The sequence below is a fragment of the Ptychodera flava genome, chromosome 13, assembly GCF_041260155.1.
Source record: "Ptychodera flava strain L36383 chromosome 13, AS_Pfla_20210202, whole genome shotgun sequence".
Taxonomy (NCBI): domain Eukaryota; kingdom Metazoa; phylum Hemichordata; class Enteropneusta; family Ptychoderidae; genus Ptychodera; species Ptychodera flava.
Genome location: NC_091940.1, coordinates 36,429,183 through 36,453,061, shown reverse-complemented (window position 1 = coordinate 36,453,061; position 23,879 = coordinate 36,429,183). Strand labels below are relative to the sequence as shown.

The following is a 23,879-nucleotide window of genomic DNA, read 5'->3' as shown; positions in this document are numbered from 1 at the left end:
GTTACTTTCGCTGGACTTTTTTCAGCTATAACAAAATCCAATCAGACTAGACGAAGTGAAAATAAGACACAAGAAATCTTTTTCAGCTAAAATAAATTCCAGTGAAAATAAAATACTCCGCAGTACTTTCGTATGCAAAGATAAATACTTGTCATCAAGAGCAAGTTTTACTGGATTACCTGCCGGCATATATAGTGTATATTTTAAAGCATAAATTGAATGCGTATGTTCATAATTAAAATAGTTAATAATAGAAATTAAAGAAAACTTCAAAGCACTTTAATTTGAAATTGAAAGGAAGTGTTGAGCAAGAAAACGACATTTACAAAACATTTATACTTTAATTTGTTTAGATGTCACAATGTGTGTCACATGGTATAATGCTAATGTGCTGTAATACTTCGATGTTTTGGTTGATGCTGTTCTACATAGATTTCATTTTGAATGTGCCATACTAAACTCCCTGACTAAACTATCAGTTACATGTAATATGTTGTATAATAAAGATTGCATTGAATGCATTTCATTGCATCGTGCGAAGTACTGTTAGCTTAAATAGTCTAAACTGCATAATGCCCATATTTGCTCAAAAGTTGTAACTTTTGACTAATTTTTCAGCAGTTTTGTCTGGTGTGTTCATGCACTATAGTTTCTTGCTCTCCTGCCTAAAGTGTTTTGTTTTTTAAACTGTATAAATTATTATTATGTGCGAAACATTTATTTCATGAAATACATGCTACATGTGCAGTAAGGTGATCAAGTTAAAATATCTCCTTGTGTATCAGTAGTTAGTATATCCTTCAAAAAAATAATAACATAAGCTGGAAATATAAAACTATTGTCAGTCTCTCAAATCCGAAACTGAATCTAAAACTGATTCTAGCTTCAGCCTCGTGGAGACGTCTTGACCGCGTTGGAGGCGCTGTTCTTTCAGACATCGGACACCCAGCGGACACCTCATGACAGACACCTCCTTCCCGCCTGTATGTATATTCCCCGGTATATTCGTCCCAGTGCCCACTGAACCCAAAGTCCGACGGAGCTTTCTGGGGAAAAGCACAAGGCAGAATGTATGTGAAATGTTGTAACAGCCCGAGCGACTTTAAAGGATGCACGTTGATATTAGTGAGTTACTTTTAGTATTATTGTGTAGAACTACACTCAGTGTGACAGTTTTCGGACGACCTCAGTTTTCGGACATTTGGTGACATGCTATTAGTTACACTCACTTCGCTCCGTATCGATAGCGTTTTACAGGTCATGTGACCTCATATTAAGTCAGGTGACACTTGTCCCGTTTTCGATAGTTTTTTGGCAGATAGTCTATGTAGCTGACACGAACATGGGTTTACACGAAAAATATGTAAATGAGAAGACAATAATAGATGACACGGGCCTCTGCCCTCTTTGCAACTTACTTGACAACTGGAAAGTTGGTGGGGCCCCCTGACAGCTTGTCAACTTATTACTTGCCAACTTTCATGGGTGGAAGTTGGCGGGGGCCTCTGCCAACTTGCCAACTTACTTGCCAACTTTCATACTGGGAAGTTTGCGGGGGCCTCTGCCAACTTGCCAACTTACTTACTTGCCAACTTTCATGGGTGGAAGTTGGCGGGGGCCTCTGCCAACTTGCCGATTACTTGACAACTTTCATGGGTGGAAGTTGGCGGAGGCCTGTGCCAACTTGCCAATTTACTTGACAACTTTCATTCAGGGAAGTTGGCGGGGCCTCTGCCAACTTGCCAACTTACTTACTTGCCAACTTTCATGGGTGGAAGTTGGTGGAGGCCTCTGCCAACTTGCCAACTTACTTGACAACTTTCATACTGGGAAGTTGGCGGGGGCCTCTGCCAACTTGCCAACTTACTTACTTGCCAACTTTCATGGGTGGAAGTTGGCGGGGGCCTCTGCCAACTTGCCAACTTACTTACTTGCCAACTTTCATGGGTGGAAGTTCGCAGGGGCCTGTGCCAACTTGCCAACTTACTTACTTGCCAACTTTCATGGGTGGAAGTTGGCGGGGGCCTCTGCCAACTTGCCAACTTACTTGACAACTTTCATGGGTGGAAGTTGGCGGGGGCCTCTGCCAACTTGCCAACTTACTTACTTGCCAACTTTAACGGGTTGAAGTTGGTGGGGGCCTCTGCAACTTGCCAACTTACTTACTTGCCAACTTTCATGGGTGGAAGTTGGCGGGGGCCTCTGCCAACTTTGACTTACTTGACAACTTTCATGGGTGGAAGTTGGCGGAGGCCTGTGCCAACTTGCCAACTTACTTGACAACTTTCATTCAGGGAAGTTGGCGGGGGCCTCTGCCAACTTGCCAACTTACTTACTTGCCAACTTTAATGGGTGGAAGTTGGCGGGGGCCTCTGCCAACTTGCCAACTTACTTACTTGCCAACTTTCATACTGGAAGTTGGCGGGGGCCTCTGCCAACTTGCCAACTTACTTGCCAACTTTCAATGGTTGGGAAGTTGGCGGGGGCCTCTGCCAACTTGCCAACTTACTTACTTGCCAACTTTCATGGGTGGAAGTTGGCGGAGGCCTGTGCCAACTTGCCAACTTACTTGCCAACTTTCATACTGGGAAGTTGGCGGGGGCCTCTGCCAACTTGCAAACTTACTTACTTGCCAACTTTCATGGGTGGAAGTTGGCGGGGGCCTCTGCCAACTTGCCAACTTACTTGCCAACTTTCATGGGTGGAAGTTGGCGGAGGCCTGTGCCAACTTGCCAATTTACTTGACAACTTTCATTCAGGGAAGTTGGCGGGGGCCTCTGCCAACTTGCCAACTTACTTACTTGCCAACTTTAATGGGTGGAAGTTGGCGGGGGCCTCTGCCAACTTGCCAACTTACTTACTTGCCAACTTTCATACTGGGAAGTTGGCGGGGGCCTCTGCCAACTTGCCAACTTACTTGCCAACTTTCAATGGGGAAGTTGGCGGGGGCCTCTGCCAACTTGCCAACTTACTTACTTGCCAACTTTCATGGGTGGAAGTTGGCGGAGGCCTGTGCCAACTTGCCAACTTACTTGCCAACTTTCATACAGGGAAGTTGGCGGGGGCCTCTGCCAACTTGCAAACTTACTTACTTGCCAACTTTCATGGGTGGAAGTTGGCGGGGGCCTCTGCCAACTTACCGACTTACTTGACAACTTTCATGGGTGGAAGTTGGCGGAGGCCTGTGCCACTTGCCAACTTACTTGACAACTTTTCATTCAGGGAAGTTGGCGGGCCTCTGCCAACTTGCCAACTTACTTACTTGCCAACTTTCATGGGTGGAAGTTGGTGGAGGCCCTGCCAACTTGCCAACTTACTTGACAACTTTCATTCAGGGAAGTTGGCGGGGGCCTCTGCCAACTTGCCAACTTACTTACTTGCCAACTTTAATGGGTGGAAGTTGGCGGGGGCCTCTGCCAACTTGCCAACTTACTTGCCAACTTTCATGGGTGGAAGTTGGCGGGGGCCTGTGCCAACTTGCCAACTTACTTACTTGCCAACTTTCATGGTGGAAGTTGGCGGGGGCCTCTGCCAACTTGCCAACTTACTTGACAACTTTCATGGGTTGAAGTTGGCGGAGGCCTGTGCCAACTTGCCAACTTACTTGACAACTTTCATGGGTGGAAGTTGGCGGGGGCCTCTGCCAACTTGCCAACTTACTTACTTGCCAACTTTCATGGTTGGAAGTTGGCGGGGGTCTCTGCAAACTTGCCAACTTCCAAGTGGGGAAGTTGGTTGGGGCCTCTGCCAACTTGCCAACTTACTTAGTTGCCAACTTTCACAGGGAAGTTGACGGGGGCCTCTGCCAACTTGCCAACTTACTTACTTGCCAACTTTAATGGGGGAAGTTGGTGGGGGCCTCTGCCAACTTGCCAACTTACTTACTTGCCAACTTTCATGGGGGAAGTTGGCGGGGGCCTCTGCCAACTTGCCAACTTACTTACTTGCCAACTTTAATGGGTGGAAGTTGGCGGGGGCCTCTGCCAACTTGCCAACTTACTTACTTGCCAACTTTCATGGGTGGAAGTTGGCGGGGGGCCTCTGCCAACTTACCGACTTACTTACTTGCAACTTTCATGGTGGAAGTTGGCGGGGGCCTCTGCCAACTTACCGACTTACTTGACAACTTTCATGGGTGGAAGTTGGCGGAGGCCTGTGCCAACTTGCCAACTTACTTGACAACTTTCATTCGAGCAAGTTGGCGGGGCCTCTGCCAACTTGCCAACTTACTTACTGCCAACTTTCATACTGGAAGTTGGCGGGGGCCTCTGCCAACTTGCCAACTTACTTGACAACTTTCATGGATGGAAGTTGGCGGGGGCCTCTGCCAACTTGCCAACTTACTTACTTGCCAACTTTCATGGGTGGAAGTTGGCGGGGGCCTCTGCCAACTTGCCAACTTACTTGACAACTTTCATTCAGGGAAGTTGGCGGGGGCCTGTGCCAACTTGCCAACTTACTTACTTGCCAACTTTCATGGGTGGAAGTTGGCGGGGCCTCTGCCAACTTGCCAACTTACTTACTTGCCAACTTTCATGGGTGGAAGTTGGCAGAGGCCTGTGCCAACTTGCCAACTTACTTGCCAACTTTCAATGGGGAAGTTGGCGGGGGCCTCTGCCAACTTGCCAACTTACTTACTTGCCAACTTTCTTGGGTGGAAGTTGGCGGGGGCCTCTGCCAACTTGCCAACTTACTTGACAACTTTCATGGGTGGAAGTTGGCAGAGGCCTGTGCCAACTTGCCAACTTACTTGACAACTTTTATCCAGGGAAGTTGGCGGGGCCTCTGCCAACTTGCCAACTTACTTACTTGCCAACTTTCATGGGTGGAAGTTGGTGGAGGCCTGTGCCAACTTGCCAACTTACTTGACAACTTTCATTCAGGGAAGTTGGCGGGGGCCTCTGCCAACTTGCCAACTTACTTACTTGCCAACTTTAATGGGTGGAAGTTGGCGGGGGCCTCTGCCAACTTGCCAACTTACTTGCCAACTTTCATGGGTGGAAGTTGGCGGGGGCCTCTGCCAACTTGCCAACTTACTTACTTGCCAACTTTCATGGTGGAAGTTGGCGGGGGCCTCTGCCAATTTGCCAACTTTACTTGACAACTTTCATGGGTGGAAGTTGGCGGAGGCCTGTGCCAACTTGCCAACTTACTTGACAACTTTCATCCATGGAAGTTGGCAGAGGCCTCTGCCAACTTGCCAACTTACTTACTTGCCAACTTTCATGGGTGGAAGTTGGTGGAGGCCCTGCCAACTTGCCAACTTACTTGACAACTTTCATGGGTGGAAGTTGGCGGGGGCCTCTGCCAACTTGCCAACTTACTTACTTGCCAACTTTCATGGTTGGAAGTTAGCGGGGGCCTCTGCCACTTTACTTGACAACTTTCATGGGTGGAAGTTGGCGGGGGCCTCTGCCAAATTGCCAACATACTTACTTGGCAACTTTCATGGGTGGAAGTTCGCGGGGGCCTCTGCCAACTTGCCAACTTACTACTTGCCAACTTTAATGGGTGGAAGTTGGCAGGGGCCTCTGCCAACTTACTTACTTGCCAACTTTTATGGATGGAAGTTGGTGGGGGCCTCTGCCAATTCACCAACTTACTTGACAACTTTCATGGGTTGAAGTTGACGGAGGCCTGTGCCAACTTGCAAACTTACTTGACAACTTTCATCCAGGGAAGTTGGCGGGGCCTCTGCCAACTTGGCAACTTACTTACTTGCCAACTTTTTATGGGTGGAAGTTGGTGGAGGCCCTGCCAACTTGCCAACTTACTTGACAACTTTCATGGGTGGAAGTTGTCGGGGTTCTCTGCCAACTTGCCAACTTACTTACTTGCCAACTTTCATGGTTGGAAGTTAGCAGGGGCCTCTCTGCCACTTTACTTGTCAACTTTCATGGGTGGAAGTTGGCGGGGGCCTCTGCCAACTTGCCAACTTACTTACTTGGCAACTTTCATGGGTGGAAGTTGGCGGGGGCCTCTGCCAACTTGCCAACTTACTTGCCAACTTTCATGGGTAGAAGTTGGCGGGGGCCTGTGCCAACTTGCCAACTTACTTACTTGCCAACTTTAATGGGTGGAAGTTGGCGGGGGCCTCTGCCAACTTGCTAACTTACTTGCCAACTTTCATGGATGGAAGTTGGCAGAGGCCTGTGCCAACTTGCCAACTTACTTGCCAACTTTCATACAGGGAAGTTGGCGGGGGCCTCTGCCAACTTGCCAACTTACTTACTTGCCAACTTTCATGGGTGGAAGTTGGTGGGGCCTCTGCCAACTTGCTAACTTACTTGCCAACTTTCATGGGTGGAAGTTGGCGGGGGCCTGTGCCAACTTGCCAACTTACTTACTTGCCAACTTTCATTGGTGGAAGTTGGCGGGGGCCTCTGCCAACTTGCCAACTTACTTGACAACTTTCATGGGTGGAATTTGGCGGGGCCTCTGCCAACTTGCCAACTTACTTACTTGCCAACTTTCATGGGTGGAAGTTGGCAGAGGCCTGTGCCAACTTGCCAACTTACTTGACAACTTTCTACAGGGAAGTTGACGAGGGCCTGTGCCAACTTGCCAACTTACTTACTTCCCAACTTTCATGGTTGGAAGTTGGATGGGGGCCTGTGCCAACTTGCCAACTTACTTGACAACTTTCATCCAGGGAAGTTGGCGTGGGTCTCTGCCAACTTGCCAACTTACTTACTTGCCAACTTTCATGGGTGGAAGTTGGCGGGCGCCTCTGCCAACTTGACAACTTACTTGCCAATTTTCATGGGTGGAAGTTGGCAGAGGCCTGTGCCAACTTGTCAACTTACTTGCCAACTTTCATGGGTGGAAGTTGGTGGAGGCCTGTGCCAGCTTGCCAACTTACTTGCCAACTTTCATGGGTGGAAGTTGGCAGAGGCCCCCGCCAACTTCCCCATTGAAAGTTGGCAAGTAAGTTGGCAAGTTGGCAGAGGCCCCCGCCAACTTCGGCCCATGAAAGTTGGCAAGTAAGTAAGTTGGCAAGTTGGCAGAGGCCCCCGCCAACTTCGGCCCATGAAAGTTGGCAAGTAAGTAAGTTGGCAAGTTGGCAGAGGCCCCCGCCAACTTCCGCATTGAAAGTTGGCAAGTTGGCAGAGGGTCCCACGAACTTGCTAACTTCCACAACTTGGCAAAGGGCGCCACCAACTTCCAGCATGAAAGTTGGCAAGTAAGTAAGTTGGCAAGTTGGCAGAGGCCCCCGCCAACTTCCCCATTGAAAGTTGGCAAGTAAGTTGGCAAGTTGGCAGAGGGTCCCACGAACTTGCGAACTTCCACAAGTTTGCTATTGAATTATGTAACAGACGATAGCCACCGACTTGGTATTCAGAGATTTGAAGTTGTACCCAAGAGGGGGAAGTTGGTTGACGAAACCTGAAACTTTTACATTCTGCATATCATTAGCATCTCATTGTCGGCTACATGGACTGTCTGCCGGAAGTTGGCGGGGGCCTGTGCCAACTTGCCAACTTACTTGCCAACTTTCATACAGGGAAGTTGGCGGGGGCCTCTGCCAACTTGCCAACTTACTTACTTGCCAACTTTCATGGGTGGAAGTTGGCGGGGCCTCTGCCAACTTGCCAACTTACTTACTTGCCAACTTTCATGGGTGGAAGTTGGCGGGGGCCTTTGCCAACTTGCCAACTTACTTACTTGCCAACTTTCATGGGTGGAAGTTGGCAGAGGCCTGTGCCAACTTGCCAACTTACTTGCCAACTTTCATACCAGGAAGTTGGCGGGTGCCTCTGCCAACTTGCCAACTTACTTACTTGCCAACTTTCATGGGTGGAAGTTGGCGGGGGCCTCTGCCAACTTGACAACTTACTTGACAACTTTCATGGGTGGAAGTTGGCGGGGGCCTCTGCCAACTTGCCAACTTACTTTCTTGCCAACTTTCATGGGTGGAAGTTGGTGGAGGCCTGTGCCAGCTTGCCAACTTACTTGCCAACTTTCATGGGTGGAAGTTGGCAGAAGCCTGTGCCAACTTGCCAACTTACTTACTTGCCAACTTTAATGGGTGGAAGTTGGCAGAGACCTCCGCCAACTTCCCCATTGAAAGTTGGCAAGTAAGTTGGCAAGTTGGCAGAGGCCCCCGCCAACTTCGGCCCATGAAAGTTGGCAAGTAAGTAAGTTGGCAAGTTGGCAGAGGCCCCCGCCAACTTCCCCATTGAAAGTTGGCAAGTAAGTTGGCAAGTTGGCAGAGGGTCCCGCGAACTTGGAAACTTCCACAAGTTTGCTATTGAATTATGTAACAGACGATAGCCACCGACTTGGTATTTCAGAGTTTGAAGTTGTACCAAGAGGGGGAAGTTGGTCGACGAAACCTGAAACTTGTACATTCTGCATATAATTAGCATCTCATTGTCCGGCTACATGGACTGTCTGCCAGTTTTTTTGGTAGAAGCTATTGAGTTCGCTACAAGCGGCGGTCACAAATTGTCGTCTAACACCGCGTCAGTGATACTGTCAACATACTGCCGTCTGGTCAAAGTAACTGAATTTTGACTAAAGTCCTGATTTAGCATTGAATTTTGAATGTGGGGAGAATAATGATTTTGAAAATATTCTTTCCATTGTTCGCTACGATTGCATGTAGTTTTAACGAAAACTGCGCAGTTGTTTCGAGAAAAAAAAGTACATTTAATGAACGTAAGAAGTGTACAAGTTTTCGGACAGACAATATTTAGCATAATTGTGTAAACGTAGTAAGTGACTTACTGCGTAAAAACTTGACAGGTAAATAATTCCATAGGATGAAATATACTCGCTATTTTTATTAAATAATGCCTGTGCGATTCTATTACAAACAAAATATGCAATGGAAACAATTATAAGTAATACTCACTGAACAAACTTAGCGAAGTTAGCCACACCGTACGATACAAGGTGCCGAAAGCAACACACACAGAGACAGCCCATGTCTGATATCTAAGCGCTATACACGTCGAAATATAGTTGAGTCGTCCATGGATTAAACATAACTAATTATCATCATTCTTATGTACAGTTTTCTAAACATATCGAAATTAAAAATCGGTGGTTTGAAGTTTCAAATTATCAATACTTAGCTCCTAATCACATTCCAAACACGACGTCCGATTTCTGGGATTGCAGTCCGATTACTACGCCCTCAACATGGGGTCAAAACTTTGGCAACTTTGACCCCGAAATACCACTCCCGTCGTGTCAACTGAGTTTGAGGATAACCACAATAAAGTTTCGAAAGTTATGGTAATAAGATTTCGTATTGCTGGTCATTTACGAAACGACTTTGGGCGAAATTCACTACCCTGTCCGAAAACTGTCACATTGAGTGTAATGCGAGCAACCCGGAAGTATATTCAATGACACTGACTTGCGTGAAACTTCAGTGAAAATTGTTCTACAAAATTTCCAGCCAGGGTCGGCACTGTCCTTCAGCTTGTCATCGTCACTAATCCACTACAATCTGCACTCCTAAAACTCCTTTTTGCCGTGTTGTGCGTAACCCCACTTTCCAAAACAATACAGCCATGAGCCAAGGCAGTGAGACCATAGGCAGCAAAGAAACCACTGTCTATGGTGAGACCTACCTTGTTCACAGTCCATGGATGGCAGAGTTCGTGTTTACCAAAAAAACGTGCGTATTTACGCATTGAAATTGACTTTGTACGCATTTTTTTCATTGTTATGCGTTTACTATACGCAAAGGAAAACAGTAAAAATGTTTCCGAAAGCGCTCCCTGCGACTAAGCTTAGGCGACAACCAGACGAGATGATGTGCCCGTTTGACATTAAATTTGTTGCAACATTTCTGTCAATCACTCATTTTGTGTTCGGAAAGATTCGGATTCTCTGGGCGTGGTCTGAAAAATCGGCATCATAGTTCAAAGGCACGTTATCATGTCAGCTGTGCCTATGAATTACGTTGCTAATTTTCAGGCGAGCGATAGTTTCTGAAACTTATAACACAAAGTGAGTGATAGACAGAAATGTTGCAACAAATTGAATGCCAACTGCGCACTCTCATCGCGTCTCACTCACTGTCCCCAATTTGATCAAAGCACACATGCAGCATGGCGTCGAAGCAAACAACTAGACTATTTTCTTTCAACTTTGCTCCATGAGTCCGTGAAAAAAATGATTCAGTGGGTCAATCGAAAGACACTACCTGGCCACCCAACATGGAGAACACGTAGAAAGCGCAGTGAAATTGAACCCATGTTGGAATCCACGGCGTTCTTGTTTGTTATCGCCAATACAACAACATGGGATCTGCACCACAGTGAACCGTTAGCCGTGATGATGATGCACCGTTTACCAAAAATCCTAGCTGCAATAATTGTAGCCCTTGGTTGGTGGGATGGGCTTCTGTCGTGCGGCTCGCGCCTTGCCCCAAACCAGGGGCAAGGCGCGAGCCGCACGACCAGAAGCCCAATCCCCACCAACCAAGGGCTACAATTATTGCAGCTACAAAAATCCCGTCCACAATCACACGCAGGTACCAAGAGCATGTGAAGACTGAATATCCTGTTTACATTTTGATGTAATCAACAACAAGACACTGCTGTACTGCCAATTATGTGAAAAAATGGAAAGCGGAATGCATTTATCCGTGGTTCGGGCCGATGTACAGAAATCCGCTGTTAAAAGGCACATCAAGACTGGATAAGCTGCAATAAGGCCAAAGTAATTAAATTCTTGTTTTGCGTCCCTACCCGGCACCCGCCTATAGGTTTTAAGGTTTTCATGAAAAACACACACAGTGTATTTGAATAGGAAATCTTAGGACATAACCGCTTAGCTTTTCTGAACTAAAAATTTTGTTACAATTTTTATTTGCTGCAATCAAATTACATCGTGTTAATTTTTTTGTGTGTGCTTTTCAGCCGCTTAGACGTGTACCTTTTCTCATTTTGAGTGGCGCAAAACAAAGAATTTAATTACTTTGGCCTAACTCTAACTTTGGGTTGCCCGATATGTTTTGACGGTCGCATGTATACCTTCGCTGTTATGTTTCAGCATGTTTGAAACACAGCCAGGTTGTTCAAGTTGTTCGTTAAACTGTTTCTATTAAAATAATCTTACATCGTTCAATCCGAATATGTACCCGGTAGTGTAGGTTATTGAGCGGCACATTGTATTTGCAGTCAGTTTTTTCATCAATCGAGTGCGGAAGTGAAATTACGCACTCAATACAGCCATTACGCAATTTTAGCAGACTAATGCGTATGCCGTACGCGATGAAAAAAAAGTTACCGCGAACACTGGATGGAGGTAAAAATGACTTATTTTACCTCCATGACAAGGATTGCCGCAAGTAGAAATGCTCGTATTTTGACACAGTATACTGGCTAACTCTATGATTTGCTGCAATGAGACATGGCTATGAAACACAGGAAAGTGCACTTCATCTTCAAATACAGTGTCTTTAATATTGGGAATTATTATTAAATGATACCAGGAGAATTTACAAAAAGAAAAGATAATGAAATAGAAATATCAGAAAACTTACAAGGTTGAGAAACTGCACTAGTGAATGTCTTTGTGAAGTGCTAAATCCACACACAGGCGATGATACAAAATAGGGCTGGCATAAACTTCTACAAGTACCACAAACATATATATTTAAGTGTACTATACTGCTTCATTTTGACTGGTTGTCTGTGAAGCATATTAACTCAGGTAAATATGTGGCTGGGCATATAAATTGTACAGATGTCTGCCCATTGGGCTCTACGGAAGGAAAAAGTTGCCAAGTTTTGGTTTGCTAAGATCAGAGATGAGACAACGTTACACCACCAGAACTGATCTACAACAATCAAAGCTGTGGTAGTGGTCACCGTAACAGAGCAGTCACCTCTTTATACTAGTGGTCACTTTGTTGCAGTATCATCACATGTTACATGTTAAAGGCTGTCTGCAGAACAGCCACCTCTCATATGTGATCAGTAGCCACAAGTAATTGCTCTAATTTGGTATAAAAACCTGTGTATAGTGGTCAGTATATCTGATTCTGATCTCTGTCAAAAAATGCTTCATCTTGTTTGACCAATTAATTTTATATCTGCGTCACAATTCTTTCATAACTTAAATACATTTTTCACAATTTTCAGAGATTTATGATATTGATCTTTCTTATTTTTGTTATTTTTTCTAAATTCACTTACCACACCACCTACACTGAAAGTATATGCCACATCAACCCAGGCTCTAAAGAAATTATAGAGAGGCCACCTCCATATTGTGGCCACTTTTTCTTGGTCCCTTGTGTGAGCACTTTACACAGATTTGACTGTATTTTGCTTAACCTTTTTCCTGCCAAGTCCACATTTCACCGCCAGGTCAAGATGGTTAAAATGAATGAAACACAACATATTCCATATGGTGTATTTTAACATGATACTGTACATTTGAAGGCTGTTGAAAATATAACACTGTAACTTGATTTTTTTGGAGGAAAGATGCTATAAGATACCAAACCAAGTGGGTGAAATACGTCATGTTTTGGCTCAATACTGCTTTTACTGACTTGGCTGGTGGGGAACTGACACTGTCTGGCAGGAAAAGGGTTAAAGTAGCAGTGTTTTGAAGTATTTGCCTAGCTGCAGAGCAGTTATTTTTTACAAATTTTAACAAATTTTATTTTCATGAAAATTACATTATTTTAACCTATGTTATAATCTATCAAGGGTATTTTCAGAAGTTTAAAAATAATATGTAAATGCCACAAAACCAAAAATCAGCAAAAGCATGGGAATTATTATTAAAGGAAAATATATAGAATACAGAAAAAGAGAAACTGTAATAGCATTGATGCCAAATCTGAGAGTCAACGACCCAAAGTTGAATATTTAGTTTGCTTGTTTTGAGAGTTTGAAATATACCAGTAGTGATCTTCACCAATTTATCTCTGGTATGCCATATTCTTACTTTTTTAGCTCCCATAGCCATATGTATATATGGCAATGGAAGCTATTCTTATAGGCTAGGGAAATGTCTGTATGTATGTATGTCTGTATGTCTGTATGTCTGTGTGTCTGTATGTCTGTATGTCTGTATGTCTGTATGTCTGTCCGTCAACATCAAAAACTCCAAAACCGCTGTACATTTCATCTTGATATTTGGTGTGTACATGGATGATGGGCTGTAGATGAGATTTTGTTCAAATGAAGTTGTCATTGCCAAAAATATGCAAATTAAGTGAAAAAATGTAAAAACAGTCAAAATTGAAAAAACTCAATAACCACTGAGCAGATTACATGAAAAATTAGCATGTAAGTACTTTGGGCTGACATGAAATGATTGTGCACATCTTGGGTCAGTATCTTGGACTTGCTATTTTTCATGAATTTTTTTGTAATTTTCTCCCATTTTTGGTCAAAAAATCTCTTGCTCTGAAACCACAAGTCCGATTGATTTGAAACTTGGTATGGAAGTGCATAGGAGTGACCTTTCCCAAATTTGGGCAAATCGTGGTGAAATTTGCATATTTTTAGTTTACACGTCCATAGACTCCCATGTATAAGGCAGATCTCCATAGACTCCCATGTATAAGGCCACAAAAAATAAAATTTAGTTTCTCATCGTATTCATATTGCAAAAAGGATGCAGTGACACAATTTTTAGTCCCCACGGATGAAGTCCAGTGGGCTTATAGATGGGTCGTGTGATGTCTGTTCGTCCATCCGTGAGTCCATCCGTTCACGCAGATATCTCGGATATTTTGACAAAATGTCATGTGACCTTCATGACCTTTGATCTCAAATATACATATTTGTCCATAACTCAGTAACCACAAGTGCTACCACCCTTCATATATGGTATGATGGGACAGCTTATGACGCCACATATTGTACCTCATTAATTATGCACATATCTAATTTTGAGCGAGCCAATAGAGCTAGAGGTCTGATTTTGGTATATAGGGATAACTTAGCAAAACAATTTTTTTGACAAAATGTCACGTGACCTTGGTGACCTTTGACCTCAAATATACATATTTGTCCATAAATCAGTAACCACAAGTGCTACAGCCTTCATGTATGGTATGATGGGACACCTTATGACGCCACATATTGTACCTCATTAATTATGCGCATATCTAATTTTGAGCGAGCCAATAGAGCTGGAGGTCTGATTTTTGGTATATAGGGATAACTTAGCAAACAATTTTTTTGACAAAATGTCACGTGACCTCGGTGACCTTTGACCTCGAATATACATATTTGTCCATAACTCAGTAACCACAAGTGCTACAGCCTTCATGTATGGTATGATGGGACACCTTATGACGCCACATATTGTACCTCATTAATTATGTGCATATCTAATTTTGAGCGAGCCAATAGAGCTAGAGGTCTGATTTTTGGTATATCGGGATAACTTAGCAATACAATTTTTTTGACAAAATGTCACGTGACCTCAGTGACCTTTGACCTCAAATATACATATTTGTCCATAACTCAGTAACAACAAGTGCTACAGCCTTCATGTATGGTATGATGGGACACCTTATGACGCCACATATTGTACCTCATTAATTATGCGCATATCTAATTTTGAGCAGTCCAATAGAGCTGGAGGTCTGATTTTTGGTATATAGGGATAACTTAGAAATACAATTTTTTTTGACAAAATGTCACGTGACCTCGGTGACCTTTGACCTCAAATATACATATTTGTCCATAACTCAGTAACCACAAGTGCTACAGCCTTCATGTATGGTATGATGGGACACCTTATGACGCCACATATTGTACCTCATTAATTATGTGCATATCTAATTTTGAGCGAGCCAATAGAGCTAGAGGTCTGATTTTTGGTATATAGGGATAACTTAGCAATACAATTTTTTGACAAAATGTCACGTGACCTCGGTGACCTTTGACCTCAAATATACATATTTGTCCATAACTCAGTAACCACAAGTGCTACCACCCTTCATGTATGGTATGATGGGACACCTTATGACGCCACATATTGTACCTCATTAATTATGCACATATCTAATTTTGAGCGAGCCAATAGAGCTGGAGGTCTGATTTTGGTATATAGGGATAACTTAGCAAAACAATTTTTTTGACAAAATGTCACGTGACCTCGGTGACCTTTGACCTCAAATATACATATTTTTCCATAACTCGGTAACCACAAGTGCTACACCCTTCATGTTTGGTATGATTGGACACCTTATGACGCCACATACTGTACCTCAATAATTATGCGCATATCTCATTCTGAGCGAGCCAATAGAGCTGGATGTCTGATTTTTGGTATATAGGGATAACTATAGGAGAGAAATTTTTTGACCAAATGTCATGTGACCTCGATGACCTTTTACCTAAAATATATGTTTATGTCAATAAATAAGTAACCACAAGTGCTATGTCCTTTGTATTTAGTAGGATGGGAGACCTTATGACAACACACGCTTTACCTCATTAATTATGTACACATCTAATTCTGGGCAAGCGAATAGAGCTAGAGATCTGATTTTTTGGCATATAGGGATTAATTAGCAATATAATTTTTTTTCAAAATGTCATGTGACCTCGATGACCTTTGACCTTGATTATACATATATATGCATATTTCAGTAACCACAAGTTCTATACCCTCCAATTTGATAGGATATTAGACCTTAAGATGTCACATCTTGTACCTCATTTATAATGCGCATATGTATTTCTTGGCTGGCCAATACTGCTAGAGGTCTGATCTTTTTTCCCGATTTAGAACCATAACTTAGACATGCCTCATGTGTTTCAAATTGGGAACAACGACATAGACCTATGTGCCATAGATCTCAACATATACACTCCAGTGATACTTCTTAATGACCACATTTTCCTGCCCCATCTAATACTCCTATTACAAGTGGGGACTATGTCATTGTAAATGACTTGTTGAGTTAATGGTTGTATCACAGTATTCGATATATCTAATTCTGTATTTTTTCCATTTTATATTCTGAATAATTACATTAAACATATTTCACTGTCTCCAGTACATTTCATTTAAGTATTTTCACTTCATGCACTTTATCCCTTTCACACATGTTCAAATATCTGACCAGAGAACAAACACTAAATAGTCCAGGATGGGAGCTACAGTGTCATTGACGCTATTTTTTGTTATGAGGTATTCGTAAAACATGAAAATCAGGTGACTCCAACTGAAATAACTTCTGTGAGATTCAGTTTCAAAATTTCAAATACAATGGTAATTCTAAAATCATTTACATGAGCAAGAAAGCCTTTGACATTTAAATTGAACTCAAATCTGACATCATGGTCTACAAACGCCAGGTTTACTGCTACCATTCATTTCATGGCAAGGTCATGACTAAGCCTGCCAGCATGGTGATAAGCTGAGTTCCCTTGAAACTTCTAATAATAGTCTGAACTCTATTACAGCCTGCAGTGTCCGTTGGCAATGTTGGTCAGCTGGCAGTAGACTTGTTGGTAGCTACCCTTAATCTAGAGAGAGTTGGTTTCATCCATGACGACTGCATTCTCCCAGTGTGTGGAAATGATGCCTTCCTGAAGACCAATGAAACACAAGGCAAATTGGTAACCAGCACAGAAGGTATGCTTGCTTTCTCAGATTTATCATGGAAAATCATGGAAAATCAACAGAGATATGTGAAGAAAGAAAATTTTGATATATAAGCTTATTTTAAAACTACCAGTATAATCAAATCATTACATAGAGAAACCTGTTTTGCATCTACAAGGCTGATAAGTATACCAAATGAAGTTCAAGCTGAAGAAACTCATATCCAATGGAAGATATCCACAAAATAAATCTACACTTATACTTTCTATATACATTCTACAAAGACTGTATGGCAGATGGGTTCAATGACAATGCAAGATTTTTTGGGCAGCTTGTCAATATTAGATATTTATCTGATTTTAATTCTAAATTTAGCAACTGATAAGATTAAAATGAAAACAGTTTTGTTTGCATTGTGTAGCAGAACCAAAGAACTCCCTTGGATCTTTACAATAAAAGCAGTGGCAATATCAGCTCAGTTCGATATGGACTTCCATGTAAGCCATTTGACAGAAAGTTTGCCAGATCAGGAGATTAAGAAACACGGAAGTCAGAATCAGTTTGAGTTCTAATAATGTATGAATGAAAAGCAGTTTTGCGCAAGAGCATCATCAAAAAGTATACGTAGAATGATAGCATCAGTTATATTGTATTCTGCAATGAAATTGAATCAATGAGGGTATAGCCAGGTCATTGATCTGCAAACAGAATCATGTGAACACATGTGAACACAGTAGCAAGCATTGAAATCATACCATCATGTCACATCATTGGTTGAATGATAAGGTGAATATATTGTGTATAAGTTATGGGGTCAATAATATGATAACAAGTCAGCAGTATCATATGATTAGGTCATTGCATTCTACATTTCAGACTATTTTGCAAGAAAATGGTAATAATTATGTACAAATGTTACTGTTGCTAAGAAGTTTACCTGCAAATTTGCTGGTATCAAAGTAATTTTATGTTTCATCTTCCTGTTTGTTGGCAGAGATACACAAAGTATACTGCTACAGTAGGTTGCATGCAATGTAATTTGACAAAAACCAATGTTTTGTTTGTCTTTTTGTTTCAGTTTATTATTGTGCAGACCAAAGCCTAGTTGTAGTTCAGCAGAGGGCTCCAATTGTCAAGGTTGGAATACATTTTGGCACTCTTTCAAAATGTGTGCATGTTTCAAATTTATCCTAGCAGTATTTTAATAGGATATTCTAACATTTGGTTTCATTTTGTGTCATAGAATAGTTCAAGTATTTGTCTGTTGGCTGTTTTGTGATAAAAATACTTGTAAATTTGTAAGGCTCTATATAATGGTAAAGTGATAGCATCCAACATGTTTTTTGCTTTTCCTTCTGAATGTAATTCAGTCAGTCATTCATAAGCTCACCGTATACCCAATATTTGTATAATGTTTAATGTTTTAAGATGCACAGATGCTACATCAGATGTTACAAGCAAGAAAACTTTCTATAAATAATGATACAGCTGAATTACTAGAGGTATTTTTTTTCCCAATTTGTTACATCTGATATAATTTGGATAGAATTGAATCTAGCAGTACATACCTCCCATGAACCTGAACACCTCTGACATCCATTGCAGGGTAAACAGAGGGAGTTCTGCAGGAAGTTGTCAGACTGGATCAAGACATGCCAATTTGACAAGGTGATTCTCCTGACAAGTAGCTATGCACATGAAAGAATAGATTCACAAATACAGGGGTAAGTCTTCAAAATAGGAAGTGTAATCCGAATAATAGCTTTCGACACGGTCCCTCCACAAAAGGGACTGTGCTTTGGAGGAATTTAGTCTATTCTGTGTATAATGGTAGTTGTGAAACCTAGTTCATTTCCTGGTTATGGTTTCTTTTTATTACAGTGTATTTTACAGTGTTGTCAGAACTGTTTGTGCCAGGTACACAAAAATATTAACCATTCCTCTGCAGGTTTACATTGATGCAAAATGAAGTAAACCTTACATAACTACACTTGTGTCATCTGTGAAATTCAAATTTAGACGTAGCTATTAATTTTGATCAACTATTTCAATTTTTACAAGGGTAAAGAGAGATGTCGCCGACTCAGAACTTGATTAAATCTTCTTCTGTATGCCATGAAGTTCAAGGCTTTATTATTTGTTCATAGTGGTTATCTGCATACTTCCCAAACAGTTTCATAAAAACATTCTCTCAGTGCAAGATTTGACTTCAGTGTATTGCAGCTTACCACTGAACACAAACAGTTAGAAAATTTGTTTTTCGTGATATATACACCATTTCATAATGTGAAAAACAAAAATTTGTTCTCTAAAGTGTGCACCATTGTGTGTTACATAATGTACAATCACTGAAGTCTGGTTACATCATCAAACATCGAGATTTCAATGTCAGATGGTGTGAATCCCACATTCTGATCAGCACATCCAAACAAAACCTTCATAAATGAACCTTTTCTTTTCAACCAGGAGCAGGCAGGTCAAAAAACTTGATTAGAATAATTTTTCTTCACATTTTATGAAATTTGACTTGTTTGGGATTAATGAAGGGATGAAGTGGCTTGAGTGGTGGTTTCATGATCAAATAATGATGGATTCAACCTAGGCATGGTCATGGTGTCATGACTGTGAGGTTCCCAACACCACATATTTCTGAGGATCCTACCACCAAGAACTTATGGAAATTCTCATCATGGAGTGGATGTTGGAAAAAATTTTAAATCTGAAATATTTGATGAAATTCATATTCAACAGTATTATATTCATGTCATTTAAGGTCACCACTTAGGTATGTAGTGACACCTACCTTACAAGACAAAATTGGAATGTTACTTCAAGATGATATGAAATGGTGTCAGTTTGAAAGGAGAGATCCAACATGGACCAAGTCACTTGACAAGGAGGAAGAGGACATTCCAGACACAGCAAAAGGTGTCTTCATCCCAGGCGGAGGTATAGCCAAGAAGTTGTTTATCCAAGGGTAAGGATCAAGCAAAGCAACATTTTGCTAATAACTAAGAAAAAGACCAAGATCATTGCAAATATAACCCTCTATTTTGCCCACTAATTTGTTGATAGCATACAAAAATAGAGCAAGGCAAAAAATGGAAAGGTTTAAAGGTTTTGTTTTTATCCTCATATGCTTCAATCTAGATATGTGAAATCAGCGGCCTTTTTATGTTTGATTCAGTGTAGAAAATGACTACTCTAGTAGACAACATCCATTTCTGCTGGATCACACATTCACAATTGTACAGGGATCAGCAGTGAACTTATTGCAGCATTTTACAGCCTGTCAGAATTACCAGACTGAGTGCATTCAGACATTTCTGTTCTCTTGTTTGCGTGCTTGTAGTTTGATCATGTGAGCTAACAGAAACAAAGAGAAACTATTCTGTAATTTTTTTGTCTGAGAGATGGGTATATTTAATGTAAATTTAATTTAACATTCTTTTTTAATGCTTAGTGCAGATTATGTGAATATATACAAACTTTTGGTGGTGTATGACTTACATTATGTTTATAATCTTTTTTCAGGTGTAAAGATAACTTACCAATAGCTGTATTGTCAGTATTTTGTGCAGAAGGAGACAACATACCCGATACATTCACATTAATTTCATATCTCAACCAATGGCTGGCATTACTTCCAAATCAGGTAATAGTACTTTAGCCAATCATAGATGTGTCAGAGGTGATACAATAAGTGGACACAAGGCAGTGGCTATGCAGGGAGACAGATACAACACATCAATGCCACTTGAATATCCTAGTACTATGGATGTTTTCATGCATTCCCATCCTTAGACAGCCAAGAAGCGAGTTGAACAGTGTGGGAACTTTTCTTGATAAAGTGGAACTTGTTTTGGTTTGACCAACAACAAATATATTTCCTATATATTCCTATGAATATTCCTGTATATTACTCCGTGGTAGTTGATATGGCATTGAACCAGCTAATGTTTGTGGCTTTGGAGTGTTACCCATTTTAAAATATAAGAATGCCACATGATGAATTTTTGCACAATCCATACGTGGCTATTCAGAGTAGCAAATGTTAAGCCAATACAGATTTAATTCATTTAGAAAGACATGTGTTGATATACTACAGGTATTCATTCTTCTTTTGTCTGTCATTCCAGTCATCAGATTCAGAGGTGCCGTCAAGTTCATGGACAATACCCAGTTCCTGGAGTCTGCTATTTGGGTCCGGTGTGGATAAATCAATCTATTGATGTTCATACTATGAATCTGCATCACAGGACAATGAACTGTTTCTCTGTTATCCAGATTTCAAAAGGACCAGAAATCAAATCTTTACCAGTCCGGCTATCAATCCAGTTTGCTAGGAAGATTGGCTCATTTTTAAAAATACATTTCTACATCAGGCCATACAGCAACAGAAATGGAGAAGTAATAATGGCATGATACTAATGTTTGAAAATGCACTTTCTTCTCAAGATATATGGATCAAAGTTCATAAAGTTTTGAAGTAGCTACTATCCATTTGAATTGAGCAGTGTTTTTAAACATTTTCATAAGCTACAAAAGTTTACTGCCAAACATTGATTAATCTTATCATACTGTCGTCCTTATAGCATGTTGAATGGGCCAAAACAGCAATTATGTGACGACTTTGATGGTGAAACTTATATTAATAAGAGTCCTGTATAAACTGATGTATTCTTGGACAGCTGACAGGCATAAACATCATTATTATACAAGAACAATAGAATTTTGCGTGTGCCAAAAAAGCCCTATGGAATGCCCTTTCCATAACATGTACTGTTTCCAGGCGCTCCATCCCGAGCAGCTGTATCTTCGCATTCACTGTTAAACGGTTTAAGGGACCCATTGAATGAGTGTCAGAACATATCTCTCACACACTCTGGACGTGTGTAGGTGCACACACTCCAGAACTTGCAGAAGTGCATCTGAGATAGCGTTCTGCAATCGCGCTGTAAATCAGAAGAAAAATTGTTGACATTGCACAAAACGGTCACTACTCCGACAATTTGATGCCCCAGTCAGGAATAAAGATTAATAATAATAATAATAATAATAAGATTATCATGAAAAAACCCAACAGGATACACGAGGACATTGGCACCGAGCATTGCCCTCTGCTTCATATCGGGCAATACGCTGCACCAATGTCCTCGTGCATCCTTTACAGTATTTCTGTAATAACCTCATAGTATTGATGTACATATTTCAAGTCTCCAGATGTAGTTTCAAAAGCCTTTGATTTGCCTGTAATGCCACAAATATACCCCAGCTTTATTGATTAGCTACCAAATTTGGGTGTTATATCCTCATCAAATTACTGCCATGACATGTCAAAGAGATACAGCTTGCGCAAATTACCCTGGTAGTTGAGCTTGACAACATAATAAGTGTAGACATGGAAGTACGTTTTTCTGTATTTGAATGGTAAGGTAAAATGAACATTATAGAAATAACGAGCGACGCGCTGACCATTAACGTTTATTGGAAAACCAAAAATTAACGGGCGAGGCTTGCCGAACCCATTAATTTTGGCTTTCCTCTCACCCCCGCCCATAAATAAACGTTAATGGTTAGTGCGGAGTGTGTTATTTCCATTATATTATCAACGAACCCAAGAAAACCGTCAAAATTTGCGAAAATTTCCGTAGCGAACGTCACCTAGGCCCCAGAACTGAGCAATACGCGACACACTGTCACTCGCGCTGTAAAAATTTGGCAAATCCGGAGATGTTTTCAGAAAAAAGTATCTCAACTTGGCCCACAAGTGCTCCATTTTATTTTGTGATTGATTATGATTTACGTTTCAGCTGTAAAGTTACGATACTTTGAGTTGTTAATCTTATTATTCATATTCACGGGCATGTAAACAAACCATTACTGTGTATTTGTGGTCAGTCACGTGGTTCAGCTCGACCAATCAAAATACGACAGCAGGGCATGGTAATATAATGTATTATATAACGGCTACCATGCACCATTCTGATTGGATGAGAGTTCATTCCACTGATGCTAAAATACTGTTTTAGTAGTGCTAAAATAGGCCCCTAAACCAGCAGAGAGGGTTAATGAAGAAACCAATAAGGGGACTGTACCTATCTAAACTCATCAGAAACAGTCCGCTTTGTTTCAAAGACTGAAGTCCGAATTTCAATTCACAGAGAAATTATGGTTCTGTAACTCGCCTCTTAGTGAAAATAAGTTGGGTCAATGATGAAAGAAATCTCCATAGCAACACATTTGGGTATTGTGTACACAAATCTTTGCGTTAGGGCGACAGTGTGCACTTTGCTTGATTCAGCAGGAGTCGAAACGCAACACATACTGTACTTCACTGTTCATAGAAATGAAGCTAGTATTCATTCATTCATTCATACATTTCCTCAGAGTAACGGTATGTCAGATATTCTTTACCAAAGTTTGGGCTGTAACAGACCAGGGTGTTCTAATGATGTAGACCAAGAAGTTCAAAATAACAATGCGATGATTCCTGCGACTGCGATGTTGACATCAAATGCAACGAGCAGTGTCAGCGTCCAGCTCTCGCTGAATAGGGCTATACACTCTGCACAACTGTTCATCACAGTTGCAGCCATGCCATGTCTGGATTATTTCAAAACTGCTGTATGTTTTCTAGTTCATTTAACATCCAAAGTATCCATCAAAAATAGCACGTGTGACCTCACTGTACCACCTCTGAATGTTGCGACGCTACAGAGTGGGACAAATCTACTTTTAGTATGGCAAAAAAAGCAAGGACTGTTGTTCTTATGTACATTTTCCAAAAAAATTTTTTTACTTTTTTGGTTTGAACTCTTGACCAGTTTTCTGTGTCTGCAGCAGTTCCTTTTTAACAAATTTGTGTTCGCGTTGTAATGTGAATAAAATGCAATGCTCATGAACGTAATGTGTGTGTTGTCATTGGATACTGTGTGAATGCGTTGTCAATGTAATCCCAACTTATAAAATGCTCTGTCTCAGTTTCCAGAGTTCAATCTCTCAGACATCTGTTTTCTGCATTTGGGGATTAGAATGATGGGAGTACCCAATAAGACGACAGAGACAAACAAATTTGTATAATATAATATAACAAGAACCACTGCCGTAGTCCAGTATACCCTCAATGTTGGTACAATTAGCTCCATATAGCACATGCAAAATTAAAATGCCTCTTATTCAAAATGTGAGACCTTTAATTCATAATTGCCGCACAAAATGGTCGTTTTGTTATATAGCATATATATATAATTTATATAATTTCAGAAAATTTGACCCAGCCAGAGTGGAATTATTTTGAAATTTTGATATTGGGACTCAGAAGCAAG

The 23,879-nt window shown here is 41.3% G+C and overlaps 1 protein-coding gene across 1 annotated transcript; it reads left to right on the top strand.

Moving 5' to 3' along the window:
• The first annotated feature begins 899 nt into the window (after positions 1-899).
• On the top strand, positions 900-23,456 carry LOC139148326 (proteasome assembly chaperone 2-like). Its single transcript, XM_070719706.1, has 7 exons — positions 900-1,125; positions 16,410-16,581; positions 17,630-17,688; positions 18,157-18,275; positions 19,325-19,528; positions 20,086-20,206; positions 20,691-23,456. Exons 1-7 carry the CDS (start codon positions 1,069-1,071, stop codon positions 20,781-20,783), a joined length of 825 nt encoding a protein of 274 aa, XP_070575807.1. The 5' UTR covers positions 900-1,068; the 3' UTR covers positions 20,784-23,456.
• The last annotated feature ends 423 nt before the right edge of the window (positions 23,457-23,879 follow it).